Consider the following 25,764-nt stretch of genomic DNA (forward strand, 5'->3'; position numbering starts at 1 on the left):
CCTAACTGGGGAGAAAAGCTATACAGACAGGCTCTGTAGTAAGGATTCAATTGCAGTAAAAATTCAGAGAAGGGGGAAAGATGTCTGTGATCTGGAATAGGTTAGAGATTTGTTGTAGAGAAGTTCTGCAACTCGTATTTTTAGGAATTCTCAGGGATCGCAATGGATTAGGGTATTTTATATCTTTTAACCAAAAACTAATTTCTTTTTTTTTTTTTTTAGATTTATTTCTTTATTTTGTTGGGGGTGGGGTAGAGGGAATGGGAGACAAGCGGACTCCCTGCTGAGTGGGGAGCCCGACAAGGGGCTGGATCCCAGGACCCTGAGATCATGACCTGAGCCGAAATCAAGAGTTGGACACTTAACCGACTGAGCCCTCCAGGCGCTCCCCACAAAACTAATTTCTAAAGTAAATATTTGGATTTTTTTCAGAAGCTCCACTTTTGGAGTTAACATGATCTCTGCCCTACCATACCTTTCAACACACATACACTTAGCTGAGAGCAGTGACCATCCAGGCCACACCCTTTCCTAGGTCTTGACACTTTCCTTCTGTCATGCTGGTGGGAAAGGGAGGGACGGTTCACTTGCCCACCCCAAAGTCTCTCACAGGGCAGCCAGCTGGGATCCAAGGAGTAGTCTCCTTGGCAAGTGTGCCCTCTTTGGCAGTGATATTCAGCTCTGGGATAGACCCCTACCATCCAGACAGGTGGTACTATGGGGTCACGATACTTGTTTGGGCTGTATTCCTTTTGCTTGGTCAGGCCTGCTTATGGCCCTGGAGGCAAAGGAATGTGGGCTCCAGAACCAGGTTGCCTGAGGGTGTATCTCTGCACAACTTTCTAATTGTGGCACGTGCTTGGCAAAGTTCCACACCCCACCCCACTGTGAGATGGGGGTTGTGATCCTGCCTGCACAGGAGGTCATGGTTGCAAGGATTGCATGAGACAACACGTGTTCTTAGCACAGGGTCATGTAGTCACTGAGGGTGGTCACTGAGAGTAGTCACTCAGTCCTTGCTTGCTAGCTGGATCCAGAGCTGGGAGGGAGGGGTGTGGGGATGGGCATGGGAATGTGGAAGAGTTGCTGTTTCTGCCATAAGCCAGGTTAATAGGGATGGGAAGGGGGACACCATAAGTGCTGGCCACTGCTATTTCAGGGTCTCGTGCACGCAGACTCGGCTTCCTTTTTCCTGCTGATACTGCTGAAGTGTCTCAGACAAGAGGCCACCCTTAACTCTCCAATGAGAAATTGAGTACCCTAAGACTGGTCACCAAGGAGAGAAACCAGGCCATAGGGTGGAGTTCCCTGGACAGCTGACCCTACAACTTTCTTTGCCTTCCCCCAGCCTGCCAAGGGTAGGTGACCCCTATGCAAAGATGCTCTACAGTAATATAGCCCCATAGATGTCCCCTCAGGACAGGAGATTAGGACTGTCTCCTAGAAAGGCAGGTTGTTCGCTGTCCCCTTCACAGCCCACCTCTCACCTTGACACTCCTAGCACCAAGCAAAGGAGGAATTTAGAAACTCTGATGACAACATGACAAAGTCCTCTTCTCTCCCAATTCCTGCCATCCAAGGTTCAATAGAGCTTATCTGGTTTGTCCTCTGCCTCCTAAGTAGAACTGCAAGATTATCTCGAACTTAACATTGGTTAATCTTGTCCTCCAGAAACAGGAATTTTTCAGTGTCCTTGAGATAGGTATTCAAGTACTTTTTCACCTTCGCAAGGAAAAAAATCTTAAACCCAAACTTATTTCTCCTTATTCCTTTTGGGGGGAATGGAAAACAGCTCCTCACCTCAGCCCATGTGCCACCACCTTCCTCCCAGATGTGAAGGCCATGTGGAGCCCAGTGTGTATGTGCGGATATAGCCACACATTCACCTTTTCTCACCAAATATTCCCAACTCCTTCGAGTCTGTGCAAAGAAAGGTTCTGTTTTGGGGCGCCTGGGTGGCTCAGTCGTTAAGCGTCTGCCTTCGGCTCAGGCTATGGTCCCAGGGTCCTGGGATCGAGCCCCGCATTGGGCTCCCTGCTCGGCGGGAAGCCTGTTTCTCCCTCTCCCACTCCTCCTGCTTGTGTTCCCTCTCTTGCTGTGTCTCTCTCTGTCAAATAAATAAATAAAATCTTAAAAAAAAAGAAGAAAGAAAGAAAGGTTCTGTTTTCTGGTTTGTTGAATACTTTTTGGAACCTACTTTCACAGGCCCTTCAAATCATCTCTTAAGGCCCCTCAAATCATCACAGTGAAGAGGCGCCTGGGTGGCTCAGTCTGTTAAGCGTCTGCCTTCGGCTCAGGTCATGATCCCAGGGTCCTGGGATGGAGCCCCTCATTGGACTCCCTGCTCAATGGGGAGCCTGCTTTTCCCTCTCCCTCTGCCCCTCCTCGCCACCTCACCCCCCAACTCATGCTCTATCTCTCTCACTCTCAGATAAACAAATAAAATCTTAAAAAGAAAAAAAAAAAAAGGTATCCCGTGAAATAGGAACCAAACAGTCAGGAAGGCTTGATGGGTTCTACTTTCCTTAAATGCTGTTATCTTTTTTTCCAGCCACCCTGTCCTCTTAGCAGGTGCCAGGCCAGCTGGCTGTGTGAAAATAAGCCTGGTGTTCTGAGGCAGGAGAGCCAAGAGTGGCCCAGTCCAGCTATATTTTTGAGAGAATCGGTGTTGAGCTTGGGCTCTTCTGAATGTATTTAAACCAGAAGCTCTGCTTTCTGCTGTGTCATTTTGGCATGCCGAGGACAGGCTCGACCCACTGTAGGATGATAGTTTTTGAGGGAAAGGCCACCCTCTGTGGAGAGGTCACTGGTATGTCATGGAGGGAGCTGGAGGACGGGACCGGGAGCCCAGCAGGGAGAGCCAGGTGGCAAAGCCCCTGCCTGGCGTTGGCTGTGGGAGGGAGGAGATGAGGTCAAGTCTGGTCCTGTGGTGGGGCCAGAATACATCGAATACATTGGATGAAAAATGGTGGTGGGACAGCCAAATGGGGGTGGAGAGGTGGAGAGAACCTGCTGGAACTAGCTTGCCTGCAAGGAGCCTTGGGGGAGGGAGAAGGAACTGCAGATTTGGATCTGCTTATGCAACTGCAGCTGCCACTTTGAGTTATTCTATTATGTAGGTCAAAGCTGATTATTCACTGCTGAGTCAGCAGAATATCCCTAGCCACCAGGCAGTAAAAAAAGAAAATATTTTACATTTTAATTAAATGAAAAGCTTTCTCCCTTCTCCAGAACAAGCATATTAGTGGGAGGAGGGACTTAGGAAAGAGGGGAATAGGAGGTGTTGAAACTTGGTTTTGGTGCCTTCTTCTGTGATGTGCTTGGAGTGTTTCTCTTTTCTTTCTTTCCCTTTTTACTACTTTGTAAATAAATGACTATATTCTCTAGGTAAGAGAGTCAAGTAATATATAAAGTGAGCCGACTGTGAAAGCTTCCCCTTATCTTCACCCCTCTCCCCTGCCCAGTAGCCGTGCTAACAGTGGATAGGTATCCTTCCAGTTCTAAATAAAGTGCATCCCTCCATGTGTGTGTCTGGGCAGATAGACATCATATGGATAGGTTATTTCTGCAGCTTACTGTTTTATCATTTAGCTGTATCTTTTGGCTACTTCCTGAGTTTCTAGTTATAAACAAAGTGGTCCCAGTGACACTGAAGGAGCGTCAGGTGTTCTGGGGTCCCCCATTTGTGCTTCTTGCTCCCTTACTCTAGGTTTTCCTTCAGGATCTTTTTGTCTCCCTGTCCTTGGGACTGGGTCACCTTTCACTCAGGCAGCTCCTGGCCTCCTTCCTCTCTTTGGGGTCTGGGGTCATGTCCAGGATCTGAAGTAGAATATTTTTCTTCTCGTTCAAGTATCCTCTTTTCCCTGAATGCCTGTACTAAAGAAGCTCCTTCTCCTTTCTCTCCCTGAGGGGACAAGAGTGCCCTACATGCATTTCACAAGTAAAAAAAATGCTTCTTATCTTGTTTTCTGTCTTTCTACTGAGATTCCTAAGAGGCTGTTTTTTTAGGGCTTCAGATTTCTCCTCCTCCTTTTTCTTCTTTTTCTCCTTCTTCTTTTTCTCCTCTTCCTTCTTTTTCTTCTTCTCCTTTGAGCAGTTTAGAAGGGAAAGGACTTTCCTGTATATGTATAACTTTTAACCCTGAGTTGCTCTGCAATTCCTCTATGGAAAGTTCCCAGGTCCTTGATGCAGGATGCTATGATCGATAAACTGTGTGTTGTTTTGCAAGTCTCTTACAAATTAATCCCTTGACATCAGAGGCTTCTAGTCTTTCCTAACTTCTAAGTCCCTTAATCTCGGTTCATTTTCCTTTGAGGTTTCACATTCTGTAGCCCCAAATTTATCACCATGCACTAAACCTGTTGCCTCAGAAGCCTAAGCAGCAGTGCCTTCTTGCCCTCCTTAGCCCCCAGAGTTCTTGGGGTGTCTCATAGTCCTCATATATATGAATCCAGACAAACACAGATGACCTATATTTGATTCCCATACATCCAAGTCATATTCCTTCTCTGTACATCTTCTAGCTAGCCAGCATTTAAAATCTAAATACAGTTGACCCTTGAACAATGCAGTGGTTAGGGACACTGACTCCCTGCACAATTGAAAATTCACGTGTAACTTTTGACTTCCCCAGAACTTAACTACTCTTAGCCTACCATTGACTGGAAGCCTTACCAATAACATAAACAGCCAATTGATACATATTTTATATGTTGTATGTATTATATATACCGTATTCTTACAATGAAGTAAGCTAAAAATATTATTAAGAAAATCATAAGGAAGAGAAAATACATTTACAATACTGTACTGTAGAAAATCCACATATAAGTAGACCTGGTCAGTTCAAACCCATATGTTGTTCAAGGGTCAACTGCATATTGAAAAATCTCTTAATTTTTTACTGAATGGTCAATTTGACTAAAACCCCATTTTTCATTTTTATTATTCATAAAGGCTAAAGTTATTTTGTAAGTGGCTTCCCAGGGAAAAAAGAAAGAAACTGCAAATCTATCAGTTAATCACCAGATTGAGCTCCTACACTGAGAGGCGATAAGGCATTATTTATACAGAGTCTGGGAAGAGATTAAGGGCTAATGAAGAGATTGGTGTGCAAACAAATAATTATAATACAATGTGATGACAGAAGTGTTTGCAACACAGAGCAAGGTGCTTCAAAGTTGGGAGAGGAATGCTAGGGAAGGCTCCCAGGTTGAGCTAAATCTTGCAAGGTAAATAGGTAGCTCCCGATAGAAATAGAACAGCTGGGTAGAGGCAAGGGCACAAGCAAGACCTGGCATCAAGGGAGAAATGGCCTGTTGGAGAAAAGCAAGTTCTTTTGTGTGGAAAGCCCAGGAGAGTGACAGGAGATGAGGGTGAACAGGTGAGCAGGAGCCAGATCTGGAAGGATCCCGTATATCATGCAGGAGAGAGCAAGCTTCATCCAAGACGGGAAGGATTTTGAGCAGAAGAGTAACATGAATAGGTTCACATTTGAGTGAAAAAAAGACTGTGACACTTGAAGCAGTGAGATGAGTTAGCAGGCTAAGCATTTGTGCGGGCCGGAGAAGTCCTGGCCTGAAATAAAAATGAAGTTACAAGGTGACAAAAACAAGGAAGATTTCAGAGTAGAATCAGCTGGACATGGTGATTGACTACTAAGAGAGAGCAACCTAGTTTATCTAGTACAAATCAAAATGAAATATCTCAGCTGTCTAGCATTTACGACGAGCAGTCACAATGTGTTCTGCATTTCTGCCTTCCACTGCCCCCGCAAAGCCCTGGGGAGCCCTCAACAAGTCTTTGGTTGGAAGTCTTCCTCAGGGTGGCCACCTCAGGTTACTGCCCCAAAGCCTGCTCTAGAGTAATACAACTCAGAAAGGGGTTGAGACTCTTGGGAAGCATTATATAAACGAGAATCTCAACACTGTTCATCCAGCAAACATTTATTAAGTGCCTGTGATGTGCTAGATACTGTTTTGGGCACCAATGAACCAAAAAACCCGCATTCTCATTCGCAGCAGCAGCAGGAAGTTAAGCCTTAATCTGCATTTACTGAGTCTACTTGTGTGTCTTCTATGTGTCACACAGGATGCAGAACCATTCAATCACTATCAAATATCTGAGTGTCTGCTCCAGAAACTGTGTTAGCCATGAGAATACTTAGTTCCTGTACTAAGGAACCCACCATCCACTGGATGATTCTGACAAGTACACAGGGAATTTCAGTTCTAAGTGGTAAATTCCCTAAGAGGACAACATCCAGGCAGAGCTAGATATAACAGAAATGGGGGTAGGGACTGTGGTTAAGGAAAATCTTGGAGAAAATTACACATAAGTTGAGGAAAGATCAGTTGGAGATAGCCAGGCAGTATCCAGCATGGAGAGGAAGTGGAATGGGATGGGGCAGGGAGAATGCTATAGCTGGAAGGATTAACATGTGCCAAGGTCTGAGGACAAGAAAGAACATGGCTCCCTGGGGGAATTCCAGGTAGTTCAGTATAGCCACAGCATAGACTTAAGAGGTAGGCGATATAGATAGAAGTGAAGATCCATCCATGAAAGGGCTTTATGGGCAATCCTGGGGAGATTGGACTTTACCCTAAGGGCAATGGGAAGGCATTAAAGGGTTTCAAACAGAGGATTGACATGATCATATTTACATTTTATTTTATTTTATTTTTTAAAAGATTTTATTTATTTATTTGAGAGAGAGAATGAGATAGAGCGAGCATGAGAGGGGGGAGGGTCAGAGGGAGAAGCAGACTCCCTGCCGAGCAGGGAGCCTGATGCAGGACTCGATCCCAGGACTCCAGGATCATAACCTGAGCCGAAGGCAGTCGCTTAACCAACTGAGCCACCCAGGCACCCGATCATATTTACATTTTAGAAGACTCATGCCTGCAAGTGTAAAGGATGAATTGGAGAGGGGAATAAGATCAGAGGCAAGGAGACCAGGTACAATGTGATTACAGAAATCCAGAATTTCTGTAACGTGAATCGGGGATGAAGCTGTGGGAATATACAGAAATAGATGTATTTGGCATTTGCAAGGCAGAAATGGCAAGACCTTGTGATTAGGGCTATTAGGAGGTCAAGGATGGCACATTCTTATTGGAATTCAGGTGAAATAAATCGAGGACAACACTGGATCATATTTTAATGCCTTGTCATTGGTGTGGTTCTTACTCAGTTGAGTTGGCCCCCTGCCTTCGCAACCCTTCCCATTCACTCTTCAGTACTCAAATGCTGATGCTGGGACTTGAGGAAGGCAGTCAATGTGTTTTTGGCTTCTATGCCCATAATGGCAGAGTGGACACCGGCTCTTCAGTGCCATTTCACCTCCTCCCTGCCCTATATGGCCTCTGGAGTATTCCTCATGTCCATAGCCCTGGGAGTGAAGGTATCTTTGTTATCTTCATCTTACATTTCCATAAGAGCAGCCCAGTCTTGAGCTCTAAGAAGAACAAACTATTGGTAAGTGCTTTATAGTTTATATATCATAATAAGCAATTATAAATATCACAGTGAATTCTAGAGTTTTGTGGAGGTCTTCTTCCCTAGAGATCCATTGATGATGTAGACCTCTGTCAATTGGTCAAAATCGAGTTCTGTTATCAGACCAGGCTCTTTGTCCCCACCAGCTACCTGAGAAGTCAGGGTCTTCTTTTTAGTTCCAGTATGCTTCAATTGCTGGTCCAGATCACCTCCTCTTTCCTGGCTTTCCATACTGTCTCTTCTGGTCTCCAACTTTTACTCTCAGATTGGAGTTTGCTGTTCAAAAGGGTGCACATAGCCCAAGTCCTGGAAATTGGAGAATGAGGAGCTTGTTCCTGGGAATGTGTCCAGCCCTACTTGGGAGAATAATGAATGGGATTGAGGCTTCCTGAAACAGAATTTTCCAGTAGTTCAGGATGGAAACAACTTGTTAACTTTCTTGAACCAGTAGAAGATTAAATTCTCTGGCCTTTTGTTGTTGACTGTCAAGGATCACTTTGTTTTTCCCAGAGAAGCTAGAGCCTGCGGTTTATGAAGTTCAGCCATTAATTGTGCCTGGTGAACTTGGAAGGGTTAATGTGGCTCTCCAAATTTATATCACATACCCAAGAACATAAAAGTCAAGACTGATGGGAGTGGGGTCTAGTGTTACAGGGAACTTTGGGGGAAAGATGAGAGGGAAGATTTGTTTTGAGAGTTTAGCGAGTTTGGGCACTACCTGCCATTGGAGTAGGGTTATAACTGAACCAGTCTTGGGAATTTTGCAGCCTGCGTCCATGTTTATAAGCTTAAGTGACACTAACAGAGCCCACAGGTCTTCCAGTCCAAGAACCAACCAGACCTCCCAGGACCCACACCCTCTCCTCCAAGGCTGAGGATGATGGAAAGTCAGGCTAGCCCTCCTGAGCTCTGTGCAGACCCTGCAGAATCCACCCCATTCCCCTTGCTATGTGTCTGAGAGGCATCCACCTTGAGAATTGGGGTGTGAGATAACAGGAATTTTTCAGTCTGGGGCTGGAACAGTAATGAGTAGGATTAAAAGGGGGCTCCTCAAGGTGGCATGGTGCACTAGGTCTGTCTCCCCTGTTTTCCAGCTGCCTTCCATTCCCCCCACCACCCCCAGCTCAGAGGCCATGTTTAGCTTATGCTGAAGAGAGAACTACTCAGCTCTCGGAAAATGCTGAGCTGGGAGTTTGGGTTTTCTTGGCTAAACTAAGTACCAGATGGTGATTCAGCAGAAACTCCAGGTCTAGCAACTGGCACGGAGGGGTCAGGGGAAGAAGGAAGGGGAAGAGAGAGCCAGGAAGGGGGTGGGGCAGTGTGGGTGGGAGCTTAGCTGGAAGAATGCTTCCAGATGAAAGGGGCTGGAGGACAAAACGTTACTGTAGCATGGTAGCAAGATCTGTTTCACAGATTGTGTGGCCTTACAGAAGCTGGGATCAAAGCTTAGTTTATAGGGAAGGGCTCATTTGATTTATTCTGGTGTTATTGCTCTTGCTTTGTTTTGATGTCTTTGTCTTTTATCAGTCAAGTTATTTACATGTATCATAATACAACCTTTGTTTTAGGTAGTCAATAACTTGAGACTTTATAATGCAGCTCTTCAATCCACGTGAAAAATGTCTCGCCCTGGGCACAGTGAAAGATTCTAGGACGCTGGCTGTGTCTCCACACTCATACCCCAGTTTCCCTCCAGGTCTCTCTGAGGACTCAGAAGGAAAGATAGCTCAGGCTGGCCCACGTGGGCAAACCTGGAACCGTATCAAAGCCTTGGGTTGTGTGCGTTAGAACTTAAACAGGGTTCTGTGTTTTCTTTGCCTATCAGTGCCTTTTGGCAGCCAGCACTGGTAACCTCCTAGATCTGGAAACAGCTGAGGTTAGGCAGGCCAAGCCGAAGCAGTCTTTCCACAATTAGAGACACGTGCCCTGATCCTTCCACAAGCAGGAGGGGGAGAGGCGGCCAAGGAGCCCCAGCCAGCCTATCACGGAGCCCAGTGTCGCCACACCCCCTCCTTCAGGCTGGGTGCTCACTGGGCGCTCCAGCATGGGCACCATGGACACCAGAGGGCTGGTCTGAGGGGCATCACTTTGCCCCTTTTGTTCCAGGTCTGGAGGGAGGGAGTCAGGGGGAGCTGGCAGAGCATGGCGGAAGGTGGAAGGAGGAGAAGTGCGTGCCCCAGCAAAAGGTGAGACTAAGATATTAATGCTTCTGGCAGGCAAGCCCTAACCCAGGTAAAATTTACGGCTGTTTCAGAGGGCTGGGAGCTCCATCCCAGAAAGGTGCTTATTTTGAAGTTCTGGAGAGGAACAGGGTGTTCTGATTTCTACAAAGTGGCGTCACAGCTTCCCTTTTCAGTAGTATGTCTTTTTAGCGCATTACATCTTTCTTTTTTCTGTCCTGGCCTTCTCTCTCTGTGCTGCTTCTCTTGAGGTCTTTCCCCTCACTCGTAAGGATGTGTATTATTCCTCCTCTTCCTTCCTTCCCACTGTCGTTTCTCAGGCTCACTCTTTCCCTCCCTTCTTCACTACCTGTCTTTATGGATTTTGGTAAGTCTGGGCATTTTTTTCCCCCTTTCTACTGCCTGTTTTCTCTTATCTGAAAGGACAGAGAGGCCTAGTTCTGGAAATGCTAAAGGAAAACAAACCTTTCCAAGCTGCCTCCAGCCCACTCCTGAGAAAGATACAAGCCAGTAAGACTGAAAAATCCTAAAGAAGTTCCCAGAGTTCAAGAGAACGTGTGATGGTGACATCGACAAGGGGCCAGAGAAGGGAATACAAGGCAGAGAGTCGAGTCTGCCAGTGGGAAATAATTTTCTAAAGCTCTGAGAGGAATGGACATGACTCTCTTGGTCTCTCGGGGGTAGCCATCCTAGTCTTCCCCTTTTCGCCACATTGGCATCTTACTTCCTGCTGTCCTGAAAGCAAACTGGCTAATATCTTCAGGTGACTGACTCAGGGTGGCCCTTGAGCAATGACCTTGAGTACCATTGACAGGAGCAGGGTGAGAGAGAATGTGGGAATGGACAGAGGGAAAGTGGGATAATGTGTATATGATAAAAGAAAGGCTGACATAGTGGCAGAATAAGCAACTGGGGGGTAGGAGTACATTAGCTGGGGTCTTACTCCATTCACATACAAAATGAGGTTCTGAGTCTCTCAGGTCATTCCTGGCTCTGATTGCTCATGAGGCTGGAAATGTGCTCCCGGGTAGTAGGGCACTGGCCTCAAACATCTCCCTCCAGTGCCGAGAGCTGTCTACAAGGAGAGCCCCAACTGGTTCGTTCTTCTGAGCACTGTTCTTACAACAATCAGTCCAGCCTCCTATCTAAATGGCCCCATCCTGTCTTTCACCCCATCACACCAGAATGGTGTGGTCCATGAAGCAGAAGCTGGCTTGGCAAAATGAATGAGATTAGTTTAGGGATCCATGTGGGAACGTGCTCATTGGCCCTCTGATGAAGGCACAGGATGACCCTTTGCCAGCCCAGCTCAGCAAGAGGCCAGAGTCCTGTTCCTAGAAGCAAGGGAGCACCTGAAGACACAGCCCTGGCCTGTGCTGATTGTGGACACTTAAAACCAGTCCCACAATTCCCTCTAATCCATGCTTAAAATTTTCTAAATGAAGACTTATTTTATGCTAGCGAGTCACTGATGTTCTGTTTAAAAATGGACTAGAGAGATTAAATTGTTTCTTTTACCTATAGTCTATAAGGTATTCATCTAAAGTAAAGGTTCCCAAAACATGTTCCTGTTCTTCCCTTCTAAAATCTATAGACCTTTAACCTCACCTTACCTCCTGGGGGGTTGGGTTGGGTTGACTCCACCTGGGAAAGTCCCAGAGCGAACTCTTTCAGGGTGCTTTTGGTGTTGTCCACTGCAAGATAGCACACAGTGTGGCCACTCTACCCTTTGACTTGAGGAAGGAACTCAGTCTCAGGACTTTTGAGTTCATCTCTTGACTTTCCATCTTGACTTCTTTTATGGCCTGTGATTATAGCCTCTGGTCAGTAAAATTAGGAGACCAACAAAACCATGGCGGCAGAGAAGAAAAGAATCACATCTGAGCCTCCCAGCACTAGACTCGCCTTGTGAGAAGTTTGGAACTTGGGTCTCCATTTGTATGTGCATCTGGGTTGCATGTCTGGGCCTGAAGTTGAATGGAATATGGAGGAGACGGAAAAGAGCCTGGCATTAGATGAAGGAGGAATATTGGGAGTGTCTTTTGCCCCCAAATTTTTTTGGAAGGAAAGGCACAGCTGGAGTTATTGGAGGATGAGCCTGTTTACTACTGTATAGAATTAGGAAGGGAAGAAACAGGAGGCAGTAACACTTTAGCTATAGGATCCTCGAGTTGGGATGCTGTCATATGGTGTAGAAATTTGCCAACTAGAGCACATGGGTGACCTCACTTTCACTGCCTACTTCTAGAGAGCCCCACCACTTCCCTCCACTGGTGTCCTGCAAGGCCTGTGGACAGGCACTCCTTTGGGGTCCTGGGGTGTGCCGCCTGGTTGCTCTTTAAAAATTTTGCTATTTCAGCGTGTGCCACCTGCTTTCTGGTCTTTCTGTATGGTGCCTGGCCCTGTATTAATTCCCTATTGCTACTATAACAAATTACCATAGATTTAGTGTCTTATAGTTCTGGAGGTCAGAAGTCCTAAATTCAAGGTGACAGCAAAGCTGTGTTCTTTCTGGAGGTTCTGGGGACAGTTATTTCCTTGCCTTTTCCAGCTTCTAGAGCCCCCCTACATTCTTTGGCTCATGGGCCCTTCTTCCATCTTCAAAGCCCACAGCGTGGCTTCTTCAAATTTTTCTTTCTCCCTCTCTGACCTTTGTTTCCGACATCATGTCTCTTTTTCTAACTCTGACCCTCTGTCCAGGTCAGTGACAGGATCTGCACTGTCGTCGATCTGAGGACTCTGCACCTCTCTGCCAGTCTTTCAGCTTTCCCACAGGCAGGGAGCACTGAGCCCACCTCTCCTATTCAGCAGCTGAGAGGCCCTGGGCCCTGGGCTCTGAGCAGGTCACAAGATTGCTGGCTTCTGAGTCCCCTACTCCTGCCTGCCTGTTTTTTGTATCCCTCCTGTCACCTTGACATTAAGGTGTCACCTTGTCACCTTTTCCAACTTGGCAGATTAAGTAACCAACCCCTGACTTCAGCATCTTTTTGAAGTATCGTCTTGATAGTCTTTTCACCTTTTTTTTTTTTAAACCCAGCAAACAGAAAGGATACAAAAGAGAAAGAGGAGAAAATGCCCAAGAAATACAGATAAGCCCGAGATTCCATGGGGGCCTCTAGAGAAGCAGCAACCACTCCACAGCCAGATTACAGTGGACAAGAACCAGAGTCTTTTTCCTTCTTATTTCTTTTATCCAGCTGGGCCAAAATTATAAAATTCTCCTTTTGGTTAGGGTCTCCCCCTCCTATAGGACACACCTCTGAATCCCCTGGGCTAAGTTCGGGGCTCCTCATGGATACCCATTGGCTTCCGTGAAGAGCTCTGCTGTCACCACTTGTTGCATGATCATCTTTTTTTTAGCTCACCCATCTCCCTTACCTTATGCTCTCACCCATCTCCCTTACCTTGTGCTCTCAACTTCCTGAGGACAGGGACTTGTGTCTTGTAACTCCCCCACCTACCAGAGTGCCTAGCACAGTAGGCCCTTTGTAGATGATGGTTGGACAGATGGACAGATGAATGGATGGATGAACGAAAACCCTCACATTTCAAGCTGCAGTGGCCACTGGTCCCCATCTTCATGTGGCTTCCCTGAGGTCATTGTTTCTCAAGCATGCAGAATGCAGGGTCTGGCTGAGAAGAGAGAGGGGCCATAGCCATTAACAACAGAAAGGGGCTCTGGGTAGCAGACTGGCAGAGACAGGATGCCTGAACAGGGCAGGGGCTTGCCAAGCACCTGACAGTGTTGCCTTCACTCACTGACCTTTCCTCTCTGTTTGGAGGCTCAGGTTTCAGCCTGCTGTGAGGGAAGCTGTCCTGTGGTAGCAGGAGACTGAAAATGCCCTCTTTCCCCTCGGTCACATGCTGTGATCACCCAACAGCAGGGATAAGGGTCAGATGTGAGGGCCTGCAGCCATTGTTTTAAGGAGATTAGTGTCACAGGCAAAATGTCTCCCCACCCCATTCTCGGGATTTCTCTTTTTATTTCTGAAAGAGCTCTATAAAGGTAAAAGGTTAAATATTAGTCAAGGTCTGGGTTCCTGTGAAATTGTGAAGATAAGGTCAGGTGGGACAGAAGACACCCACAGCAAGTTTATTTGACAAATTATCCCTTCCTTCAAATATCTCCCATCCCCCAGGAATATTCTGGAGCTGACTGAAGGAATCTGACTGCCTTGACAAGGTCCCTCTCCTAAGCAGATAGATGATTTTGTGTTTTCTATTCCAGCCCACCAGGAGGTGGCCACATTCCCCCCACCTGCTGGGGAAGAATGTCTGTGAGTTGTCCTGCTCATCCCTTATTTCCCTCCAAGTACTTTCCTGTCACCTCCCCACCGTGCCCTCTCCTCCCCTTGATAGAGGATAATTTTCTTCTCTGGGATCACAATCTGGTTCCTTGTTCAGTAATCCTTACCTATCCCTGAGCCTCATGGGTTTTGTGTCCTAATCTTCTTTTCATAAATCAATCTCCTTTATCCTTAAGTCATTGCTTGTGTCTGCCTGAACTCCTGGGACCTGAGGGCCCACCCTTGTACCTAGCAATCCTCAGGGCCCTGAGGAGAAACAGATCACAGGCCCTGTTGCTTAGAGTGATTTGGGTTGGATTGTCACCAGGCATGTGATCCTGAAATCCTTTTTGAATTGAGTAAGATAAACCAAATGTGTGTTTATCAGAATGTCTCAGTCCATCTGGAACATTCGAGTATTTACAAGATGTTCTCCCTGTTCAGGCACTTAAAATCCTTCCTCTGACAACATGTTTTGGTTCTCCTTATATGACACCATCTTGGATAACAGCTTCTCCATGAGGAGTCAAGAGTTTGAAGTCAAGTTTCCTGTCGCTCTTTTGGCTCTGTGCAACCAACTGGGGATTGTGTCTCCTTTTGATGAGATTCCTGGGGAGCAGGGGAGATTGTGTGCATTGTAGAATGTGTAGACTGAGATGAGATTGCAGGGCTAATGAATTGGGCATTTTCTGTATCCAAGTATTAAATATTTGTTGAGTACCTACTATTTGTAGGCATTAATGACGCCCTGGGATTAAAAGCATGAAAAGTCATAGTCCCTGCCCTCCTAGTCTACATGGAGACAGAGAAAAAGAAACAAATCATTATAATACAAAGAAGTAAATGCCCCAAATTAAATATAAACAAAGCGGTCTGAGAAAAGAGAAGGGACAGACTTTGTTCCTTGTCTATAAAGTGCGGCTGGTGTATCTTACCTTGCAGCCACATTGTCAGGAATAAGTAAAATAATAAAATAATAAAGACTCACAGAACAGGTGACATTTGAGCTGGATCTCGAAAGATGAGAAGGAGTTTGCCAAGTAGAGATGGTGTGAGGAGAAAGGTTACAGATAGATAATAGGATCAGGTCTTTACCCTGTTGAAATGGTCTCAGAGGGCGCCTGGGTGGCTCAGTTGGTTAAGCAACTGCCTTCGGCTCAGGTCATGATCCTGGAGTCCCGGGATCAAGTCCCGCATCGGGCTCCCTGCTCAGCAGGGAGTCTGCTTCTCCCTCTGACCCTCCCCCCTCTCATGTGCTTTCTCTCATTCTCTCTCAAATAAATAAATAAAAATCTTTAAAAAAAAAAAAAAGAAAGAAAGAAATGGTCTCAGAATCAAGTAAGGTCAGAAAATACTTGAAAAGTAAAAACACAGTTTAAAGATCAGGTATTGATATAATTTGATCAACTGTTCAAGTCAGAGGCCTGGCCAGAGCTTGAGAAGAAAGTCTGGTGCTTCTACATGTGTGACTTGTACCTTTGGAGGACCGGGGGGGCCGTCCTGGTCACTGTTTCAGAGGAAGGAGAAACAAGAGGATTTTAACTTCTTCCCTTTGTTCTCAAGGACTTCCTAAGCACCAGGAAGGTGAGAGTCCCATTCCTGCAGGACAGGCTCCCTGGGTTGCTTGGGGAGTGTGGCTGTAAAACGGAGTCCCTCCCTCCTAGGATTCAGCCTTTGAGCTCTCCCCAGTCCTTGGAGGTTCCATGTTGTTGGGATCTCTGTGGGAGCCCCTGTGCCACCAAAGAAGACAGAGGGATAGTGGCCAATAAGCACATGAAAACCTGCTCAACATCATCAGTCACGAGGGAAATGCAAATTGAAACCACGATGAGATACACTACACAGCTATTAGAATAGACAAGCTTTTGGAGCTGACAATACCAAATGCTGAAAGGATTCATAGCAACAGAACTCACCTACATTGCTGGTGGAAATGCTAACGATATAGCCACTTTGTGGGGGTTTTTTGTTGTTGTTATTTTTAAGATTATTTATTTATTTATTTGAGAGAGAGAGTGAGAGAGCTGGGGGGAGGGGGAGAGGGAGAAGCAGGCTCCCCACTGAGCAGGGAGCCCAATGTGGGACTTGATCCCAGGACCCTGGGGTCATGACCTGAGCTGAACACAGACACTTAACTAACTAAGCCACCCAGGCGTCCCTAGAGATTACTTTTAAAAATAACAAAATCTTAAAAAATAATAAAGTTATAATTTACCTTATGACTCAGAATCTCACTCCTGGGTATTTACTCAAGAGAAAGGAAAATCCTTCTCAAAGACATCTACAATCCACTTAAAGAGTTCTATGCAAGTGTTTATAGCAGCTTTATTCATAATAGCCCCAAAATGGGAGCAACCCAGATGTCCATCAGCCAGTGAGTAGAAAACCAATACATAAAATGGAGTACTACGTGACAATAAAAGGACCAGACTTGATATACACAGCAACATGAATGGATCTCCAAAGCTTCATGTAAAGTGAAAGAAACCAGACACAAAAGGCTACATACTGTATGATTCTGTTCATGTGACATTTTGGAAAAGGCAAAATATAGGGACAGAAACCAAATTAGTGGTTGCCAGAGGTAGGGGAGAGGGACTGACTTCAAAGGAGATCAAAGTGCAAGAAAGAGAACTTTTGGGAGTGTTGGAAATGTTCCATATAAAGACTGTGGAAGTGATTAACTGAATATGTTTGTCAGATCTCATCAAACTGTACACTTAGAAAAATGAATTTTACTCTATGTAAATTATACCACAGGGGAAAAAAAAAGATTCCCCCTAACCCTCTGTTGCCCCAAAATCAGGCTGAGGAAGATGACATTCAGGATCCACCAGCTGCTCAGGGCTCCCCCTGAACATACAATGGCCTGGAAACAAAGCCCATACTTGCACCCTGGTAATATGCTGATTTTCCTCAAAGCCAGTGCCTTCACTTCCATGCCTACTTCTGGCTTCCAGCCCTGGGCAGGGCATGCTCTGACCAAGCTCTAATTTGTGGCAGGTAATCCCCATTTGTAACCCATTAATCTAGCTAAAGTTTCTGGAAACTTGGGCTGGGCTTGAGGGAAATTTGGCTCGCCTGTTACAGTCCCATTGTCAGGAGCAAGAAGCATTTCTGCTTCTGTTCAGAGGGCCTCCTACAGCCTCATTATAGCCCTGAGGATATGTTTGGGGCTCTGTCATTTCAGTGCTCCTCACATGGGTCAACTGTGCCAGTGTGCGGTGGGCCACCCGGGTTCAAGACATTTTCACAGCTGGGAAGCTCCTGGCCCTGGCCCTGATCATCATCATGGGAGTTGTCCAGATCTGCAAAGGTGAGTATCACCCAAACAACAGGGCTTCACCCAACTTTCTGCCTCTTTCGTGTACACACCCCCTCACACTGTCTTTGGACATGTGCACCCTGAGATTTCCCAATTCTGACCTTGAATGACTTTTCTTCTTCACTTGCTTGACAAAGGGGAAGAGAAACCATTTTCCTGGGATGGTTGGAAGTTGAGCATGCCCCACCTGGTTTGCAGAGTTCAGGTCTCCCATGCTGACCTCCTGGCTCTGGCACAGCTAGGTGAAGCCCCCAGATCTCTGGACTCCTGTTGCCCTCTTACCCCATCCCCAGGGAAGCTCCCTGCATCTTATATTGTATGTTGTTCATATCTTAAAATGGGGAACAGAGGAGATTTTTACGCATTTCAAAATTACTCATAATCTCTACGAGAGAGCTCGACATTCCTGGGGCCCCTGCCAACATTCCTCACTGGATTTGGTCCCTTCCAAGTCTGAGTCTGTATTTGGTTTCCATGGGAACCATGGCACCACTAGGCTCTGCCCAGTGTCACTGCCTCCTGGAGAAAGTCAGATGACAAACAGAGAGACCTCCTACCTGCCTAGAAGCCCTGAAGGCCATGTGGGGTGCCTGGATATTTACTCCAGGAAACATAATTAAGGTTCTGCTGTTAATTTTAACCAGTTGTGTTAAGTTCTTTAGCAGGTAATATTGTGTAGACTTAAAGAAATCACTGTGTATACCTACCTGGTAGGGGAGATACCATGATCATGAAAGTGGTTTTCCAAGGATGAGGCTTATCCATTGCACTATGGATGTGTTGACCCCTGCAATTTCCCCAAATGTGAGAAATGGGACTATATAATTTGTGGTAGTGGGGACTGTGTTCATGCTTTCCCCTAAAAAAAGGAAAGAAAGAAACCACTGTGCTATCTTTTCAGAGATAATAAGTCCCTACTATTCTGGCCCTAATGCTTTCTCCTGATCACTCTAATCTACTTATTTCCTGTCCAAATGCTGGATCACAGATGACTAAGTAAAATATGGGCAGTTACTCTGTGTTTCATTACAACGTCATCAGCAACCTTTCTTGAGGGCCCACTTGTGTGCAGGACACTGTGCTAAAGGTTGGGGAGGCAGTGGAAAAGTTCTTTGCTGAAGGACCCTGTCCTCAGGGAATCTATAGCATGAAGAGCCCAGATACGTTAGAAAGAGAGAGGAGGTTATTGACAAAGAAAGCAGAGTAAGCATGAACTACTATGGCATCATAGGAGCTTATGTTTGAGTGTTTGTTGTTGTTCATGCTTTCTTTGTGAAAATATATAAACTTAGATATACAGGAAGGTGGTCAAGAGACTGCCAATGGCTCTAATCCTGCATCTCCAAATCCCAGCTCCCCCCACCCCCCACCCCCCACCCCCCCACACACCCCTGATTTACTGTACCCTGCCCTGACCAGTGGCCTCCCCTGGTCTTTCCTTCCAAGTAAATTTGCCTTTAAAAGAAGATTGAGAGCTGTGCTTTGAACCTGAGCCTGCATTTGGACTCCTGGTTCCTAGGTTCTGGGGAAGTCCTAATCTCTATTTCCTGCTCCTTTTGGTCCCACTTCTCCAATGTGTGGGGTTCACTGGAAACAAGACAAGAGCTGGATCATCACTGCAGGAGGAGCTGAGACAGGACTAGGCAGGCTAGAGGCCGCCAGGCCTCTGGCTTCTTTCTCTGAGCAGCCTCCTGCCCCTTGCGTCCACAGGAGAGTATTTCTGGCTGGAACCAAAGAACGCATTTGAGAATTTCCAAGAACCTGACATCGGCCTTATCGCACTGGCTTTCCTTCAGGGCTCCTTTGCCTACGGAGGCTGGAACTTTCTTAATTACGTGACTGAGGAACTTGTTGATCCCTACAAGTGAGTTGAAATGACCCAGCTCTTCCCAAATCCCTTGAAAGGCCATGGCACCTGCTACTAAGAAGAGAGAGCCAGGTGTCCACTGGGCACTTCTCCATCTCCAGCCCCTGTTCTGACCATGACCTGGTCTATCCTGAAGAAACAGTTATTTCTCAGGAACTTAAACCATTTGCCATCTACCCTGCCAGGAGGAGAAAAATCCCGTGACTGTCCCAGAGCAGATTAAAAGCTGAAACTGCTGAGATAGCACACTGCCTTAGAGGATGAAATGTACCGACAGGCCTCTAGGCATCTGACTTACCTGTCTTAGGACAGGAGGGTCTTTGTGTCTTGAAGCAGGGGAGAGCGGTGCATCATGGAGAGTCCAGTCAGGAAGAGGTCAGCAGGTATGGAGCATATTCCCAGCCTACCCTGTTTCATTTCCTTTAAATTGCCCTGCCCATTTTGAGACAGAATCCACCCCCCAGGGAGAGGGAGTGTCACAAAAGGCTGCCAGGTCAGTTTGGAGCAGAAAAACAAGGCACTTCCCAAACCCCGTGATGAGGCAGGTGCCAGGCCTTTCCTCTCTGACCTCCTCTCCTTCTACAGGAACCTTCCCAGAGCCATCTTCATCTCCATCCCACTGGTCACATTTGTGTATGTCTTTGCCAATGTCGCTTATGTCACTGCAATGTCCCCCCAGGAGCTGCTGGCTTCAAACGCAGTCGCTGTGGTAAGAAATCAAACTCACAGCCCCTCAAACCAGGAATGTTGACATAGACTTGCCAGATTGGCCCCACTCACTTTTCCCTGATCCATGAATTTGTGGAATTAGAAGTCATCCCAAGTTCTCAGGGCAGAAACCGTATCTCCAAGTGCCCAGGAGCAAACTGACGGCCATGTTGTACCTAGAACGGTGACAACGGCAGAACCAACGTGTTGCCCACAAAGCTACATTACTTACTGTATGACCCTTTACAGAAAAAGTTTTGCCAGCTCCTGATCTGGGGCACTTTAAACTCTAAATGTGATGATCGTATAAAGGAGGCAGGCTCCTCCTCAGAAAGATAAAATCTTGCACGAGACAACGCCATTCCTCTCTGCCTTCGTTTCTTCCTCTGGAAATCATGCAGCCTGACTCCTTCCCTCATCAGGGAAAAGTGTGTGCCAGTAAACAGGAGTAGGAATGGTCTGTGCTCTTTGGGGAAAGAGATGCAGATCCAAGGCACTGGGGTCTTTGATACCCAGGAAAGCCCTGGGAGCCATGCAGCCCCCTTACCTGGCTTCACCTGGGCCCTGACGCCACCCTGCCAAACTGTCATCACATGTCTCCTGTCAGAAGACTGTAAAGAAAGAGGCCCTCCAGTGTCCCAGGGCAGCCTTTTTCCATGACCACTGACCTAACCCAGCAGGACATCCATTCTAAACGACCCCTCCCCGATAATGTGCTAGAAATCGAGTGTGTACTTGGCTCAGAGAATATAGAAAAGGCTAGTCCCTTGACATTCTACATTCCTTCAGTATAGGAAGACTAGTCTATAGCTTCACCACCTTTTTTTTCTCAGCCTACATAGTGCCTTGTTCTTATCATTTTTCCCTTCTTATACTATTTCTATGAATTTAGAAATTCCACCCTATGAATTAGGAACCATTTCTATTTTACAGATAGGAAAACTGAGGCTCAAAAATTAAGGACCTTGCTCAAGGTCTCACAGGTCCAAACTGTTGGGCTTAGATTTGAACCCCAACCTGCCTGACTCATTAGTGTATAATGTAAAGTGAAGCCTGGACTCCCTCAGCTGGCTTCTGGTCCTGGCCCTCCACTTTCTGGGTTTGTGATCTTAGGCAAGCTACCTAATTGCTTTGTGCCTTAGTTTCCTCATCCATAAAACAGGAGAACAAATGTTAGCACATCATCGTCATTGTTGTTGTTGTTCTTCTTATTATTATTACCACCATGCACTGTCTCCTTCAGTTAATAGCCCAAAACATTTACTAAATCCCCACTGTGTGGTGGGAAGGGAAGTGGCGGTGCGGTGCAGGAGGGCCTGGGGAACGCAACCCTACCCTCGAGGACCCTAATAAGAGAGACTCAGCAAGGGTAGAGATGGGAGGGAGCATTCTCAGCAGTGATGTACAAGTGGAGGGTTGTAACCTTGCCTCTTCTGCTCATCCCCTTGTTTTCTCTCCCAGACATTCGGAGAGAAGCTCCTAGGGGTCATGGCCTGGATCATGCCCATTTCCGTTGCCCTGTCCACATTTGGAGGAGTTAATGGGTCTCTCTTCACCTCTTCCCGGTGAGTGTCGTCCCAGTCCTTCCTGGGCCAGGGGCCATTCTGCTGCGCATATTGCTCTGTGTATATATGGGGGGCTTGTCTCCGTCAGCAGAGGTCTGTGTGGGCACCTGGGTGGTGACCTCGTAGGGGGTGATTGCTCATGAAAGGCGTTTGTGTGTCAGCTTGGGTGCAGAGGGGTGTATGCTGCTCACGTGGTTACCTGCGATGTGTGCGGCTTCACATGTAGTAGCGAGAGAAGCCCTGTCCCACCTCATTTCAGTAGGAGCAGAGGGCTGAGGAGGTCCCAGGCTGCCTGACACAGTCCTAGGTCTGGGCACCGTGATCGGCAGCAGGAGAGTGTCTCATCGGCAGCCCCAGAGCTCCTTTGCTACTTGCCTGGAAACAGGCTATGCTGGCTTGAAAGGAACCCCACTCTACAAGGGACCAGGAGGGACACAGGCCTGGGGCCTCTGGGCTGGCCTCTCATGGAAGTTCTGGGACCAGCCTGCAGGTGGGATGGATCCTTCTCCCTGCTCAACAGACAGGTGGCTGTGGGAGGCGCTTTCACGGCCACTCAGGAGACTCGGGCTGAGGGTGTGAAGTGAGAGAAGTGGGGAAGAACTGAAGGAAAGCATTTGTCCAAATCCAGGCCCCCAACTTCCAAACTCTCAGAGAAGCCAGAAGCTCAAGTGGGTCCAGGAATCCCTAGCTCTTGCCTCTACACCCCCAGGAATCTGGCCCCTCCTCAGGGTCTCTTCTCGCTCTCTCCAGAATAGGCTGTTGAGGCCAGCAGACACTGGACTATTGCCATCAGTGTTTGTCAAGGGGTCTTCCCATATTTCTTAGATGGTTCCCCTGCCCCCAGGGCATAGCCCTACTTGAAAGATACAGCAAAAGCAGGGAGTCCCTGAGTTTAGCTGCTTCCAAAGCCACCCATCACATCAGGGAGGAGTTCTCATGAGATGTCAGGGGAGTGCCATGTTTTCAGGACCCAGGGCAGGAAAGAGGGAGTGTGGCTGTCCTCTGTGCCCCAGGACCCTATGAGACTGAGACTTACCCACAGCAACCTCGTGTGCGTGTTACACAGGAGCAGTGACCACCTGGAGTCCCCAGCCGAGGGCGAGCAGTGGAAGAGCAGTGACCCATGAGGCTCTCTGGGATCTATTGGAACAGAGTGACTGGCTACAGTCGCTTTAGAGTGGGGTTTGTCCCTCGGGCAGGCCCAGCAGCGGTCTGCATGCATGTGGTATAGCTGTGTGTGCATGCAGGCCACGGCAGCCCTGGCGGGCGAGGCCTCTGATCCCGAGGCTCAGCTCACCCACCAGGTCTCCTCTGCTCATCCTCCCAGTTCCTTCGTTCCTTCCTCCTCCTTCCCTCCTTCTCGCCCTCTCTCTCTCACTCTTTTGTGTTTGGTGTATGGAGAGGTTGACCCTTCCTGAGAAATAGGAGTGTGTGTGGGCGTGTGTCATGCTTAATGTCATTGTCTCCTCCGTTGTCAGCTAGCCGGGCAAGGATTGTTTCTTGTGAACTTGACACTTGCAAATGCTGTTGGACCTGGACAGTTACACTTGGTCCTGGCTGCATGTGGAGGAGGGACGTGAATGCGGAGCCCTGGCTATGTGCATGAGGAGGCCCGCAGAGCACGCAGGGCTCAGTTGGGTGCATGAGGCTGCACCGTAGAGGGGCCATGCTGTGTGGGTGCATGAAACTAGTGACAGTGGCCTAGGTAGTTGATGATGGCAAGTGATGGTGATGCACATGGGTACTTGGGGCCATAATGGACTCCCACACTTCTGCCAAACTGCTGCTATTAGTTCCACTCTCCCTCACACACAAATTACAAAGTAAGTGAAGGTTTTTTTTTTTTTCAGAACACCCAGTGTGCTGATTCTGTGCCTTCCTGTCCTCATTACACCACCCCCTTCCTCCTACCCCTTAGGTGCTTCTTTCTCCTTATAAAATCCCAAAAAGAAAAAGCTGTCTAATTCATACTAATATGTAAATGACTTCCAATGGCTTATAATATTCTTTTCTCTGGGAAAAGAGAAGGGGAAGAAGGAGTCCCTTTTATATTAAAATTTCTCTTTTTAAAAATAACTTTTAAACATCAAAATCCTGGTCATGATATTATTATAGTTCGGCAGTATGTTACCAGTAGAAATAGAGTGGATACCTAGGATCTCTCTGTATTATTTCTTCCAGCTGCATGTGAGTCTACAATTATCTCCAAGAAAAGGTTTACTTTTTAAAAAGGGTAAAAAAAATAATAATTTTTATTCCAATTAAAAATTTCTCATCTATTTTAGAAATTAAATTTTTTAATGAAGTCTAAGGAAGAAAATTAAAATTACTCATAATCCCATCACCCAGAGATAATCAGTTGGTATGTTTTTACATGACCATAATTTCTAAATTAATTAGAATCATACTGTATGGAATCACAGTTTTCTGTCTTGCTCTTACCATTTGACATTGTATTGTGAGCATGTTCTCATGTAACAAATTTTTTTCAAAACATTAGGACTGTAAAATACCCATCTTTTTTTTTTTTTAAGATTTTATTTATTTGAGAGAGAGAGAGAGAGAGTGTACAAGAGGGGGCAGCATCAGAGGAAGAAGCAGACTCCCCACTGAGCAGGGAGCCCGATGCGGGACTCGATCCCGGGACTCCAGGATCATGACCTGAGCCGAAGGCAGTCGCTTAACCGACTGAGCCACCCAGGCGCCCCTAAAATATCCATCTTATAGATACACTATAATTTATGTTATCAATCTCTTAACTTTTGGGCATTTAGGATATTTCCAATCTTTTTTATCATCAGAATATCTTTTATATATACCTTTCACTAACTCAGTATTCATTTCCTTAGGATGGCTTCTTTGGGAATAGAAAAAGTAGCTTAAGGATATAAAGTTTTAGGTATGATACAATATAATGCATACAATACAATAAAATACACAGATTGTTCAGATTAATGAGTTTTGAGAGTTGTAGACAGCGATGGAAGCACCACCCAAAACAAGATATAGAACATTCCCACATATCCCCCAATTTATCCCGTGTCCCTTTCTGGTCCACCACTTATTCTCCATCCTCACAGTGGCAACTACCTCCTGACTAGGATATCAATGTTTTTGTTTTTTATTTTTTATTTTTTTTAAGATTTTATTTATTCATTCGAGACACAGAGATACAGAGAGAGAGAGAGCATGAGCAGGGGGAGAGGCAGAGGGAGAAGCAGGCTCCCCGCTGAGCCAGGAGCCAGACGTGGGGCTCCAACCCAGGACCCCGGGATCATGACCCGAGCTGAAGGCAGACGCTTAACCGTCTGAGCCAGGCGCCCCGGATATCAATGTTTTTAAGGCTTTCCATGGACAGACAGTTCAGTCCTCATGTATCAGAGAACCTGTATCCCTTGAGGAAGGGAGAGGCCCATTTTTAAAGGGATTAAGGCTTTGTGAGACCCACAAAGTTAAGGCACAATCATCAGTAACCCCAAGCTACCCAGACCATACTTAGGGTCTCTATGCACCCAGAATCTATCCATTATCCACTAGCTGCCTCTGGTCTGCCTGCACCTGCACTTGAACGTGGGTCCTGTGACAAGTGGGCTGGAGTGTGCATGGGAAGGTGGGTACCTGGTTGGGTTGGGGGGATACTCCGGTGTGAGCAGAAGGTGGGCATGGATGAGGAAGACTGGGCTGGGAGGGAACTTCCTTGGGTGGTCTGTGGGCCATCCCAGGCTTACCTGCTTTTCTCTCTACCAGGCTGTTCTTTGCTGGAGCCAGGGAAGGCCACCTTCCCAGCGTGTTGGCCATGATCCACGTGAAGCGCTGCACCCCAATCCCAGCCTTGCTCTTCACAGTAAGGGCCCCTCCTTCTGCCAGCCCTACACACACCCTCCCTCTTTGCAATTGCTCTGAGCTGGGAGTTCGCACTTCCCACACACACCCCTGTCACCCTCCTGGTCTGCTCCTAGGTTTCACTGGATCTTAGATAATCTGGCAAATGGTATATATGGGCTTTGTAAATATCAAGAGAAATAACAAGGAAAGACCCTGAGTCCTGAAACACTTTCAGGCTCTCACCCTGCCTCATTTCTATTCTCCCATACTTTTGGGTCAGATTGAAGTGACTTTCTCATGACTCTACAGTCTCATACGGAAAGAAACCTCCTTTCTTGGCTCTCCCCTGCACCTGTTGCCCTAAGGGTTGCGGCTTTGGGCCCCCACTCCTGGCCAATCTCACACACCCTCAGCACTCTCCATCAATCTTCTTGCCCCAGGAGACTCTGCCTGTGTCTCAGGAAATACCACTGAAACAAATTCAGTGTTACAGGTACACCAAATAAGACAA

At 46.8% G+C, this 25,764-nt stretch overlaps 1 protein-coding gene and 1 non-coding gene across 6 annotated transcripts in view; both read left to right on the plus strand.

The window, feature by feature from the left end:
* The window catches only part of SLC7A8 (solute carrier family 7 member 8), a 50,515-nt gene that overhangs the window by 18,595 nt on the left and 6,156 nt on the right, over positions 1-25,764 (plus strand). For 3 of the 5 annotated variants that reach the window (XM_034994859.1, XM_034994856.1, XM_034994858.1), the window contains 5 exons: positions 17,154-17,279; positions 18,999-19,152; positions 19,741-19,864; positions 21,325-21,428; positions 25,176-25,272. In XM_034994859.1, the coding sequence (XP_034850750.1) occupies positions 17,154-17,279; positions 18,999-19,152; positions 19,741-19,864; positions 21,325-21,428; positions 25,176-25,272 (605 nt within the window). Of the gene's footprint in view, positions 1-9,586; positions 9,684-17,153; positions 17,280-18,998; positions 19,153-19,740; positions 19,865-21,324; positions 21,429-25,175; positions 25,273-25,764 lie in introns of those variants that run through there. The other 2 variants (XM_034994860.1, XM_034994861.1) reach the window with 2 other exon arrangements.
* Positions 17,988-18,149, plus strand: LOC118003793. Its single transcript, XR_004677426.1, has one exon. It is a non-coding gene; the product is annotated as a U1 spliceosomal RNA (small nuclear RNA).

Source organism: Mirounga leonina, unplaced genomic scaffold (genome assembly GCF_011800145.1).
Source record: "Mirounga leonina isolate KUSES-001 unplaced genomic scaffold, KU_Mleo_1.0 Mir_91, whole genome shotgun sequence".
In the NCBI taxonomy this organism is placed as follows: Eukaryota; Metazoa; Chordata; class Mammalia; order Carnivora; family Phocidae; genus Mirounga; species Mirounga leonina.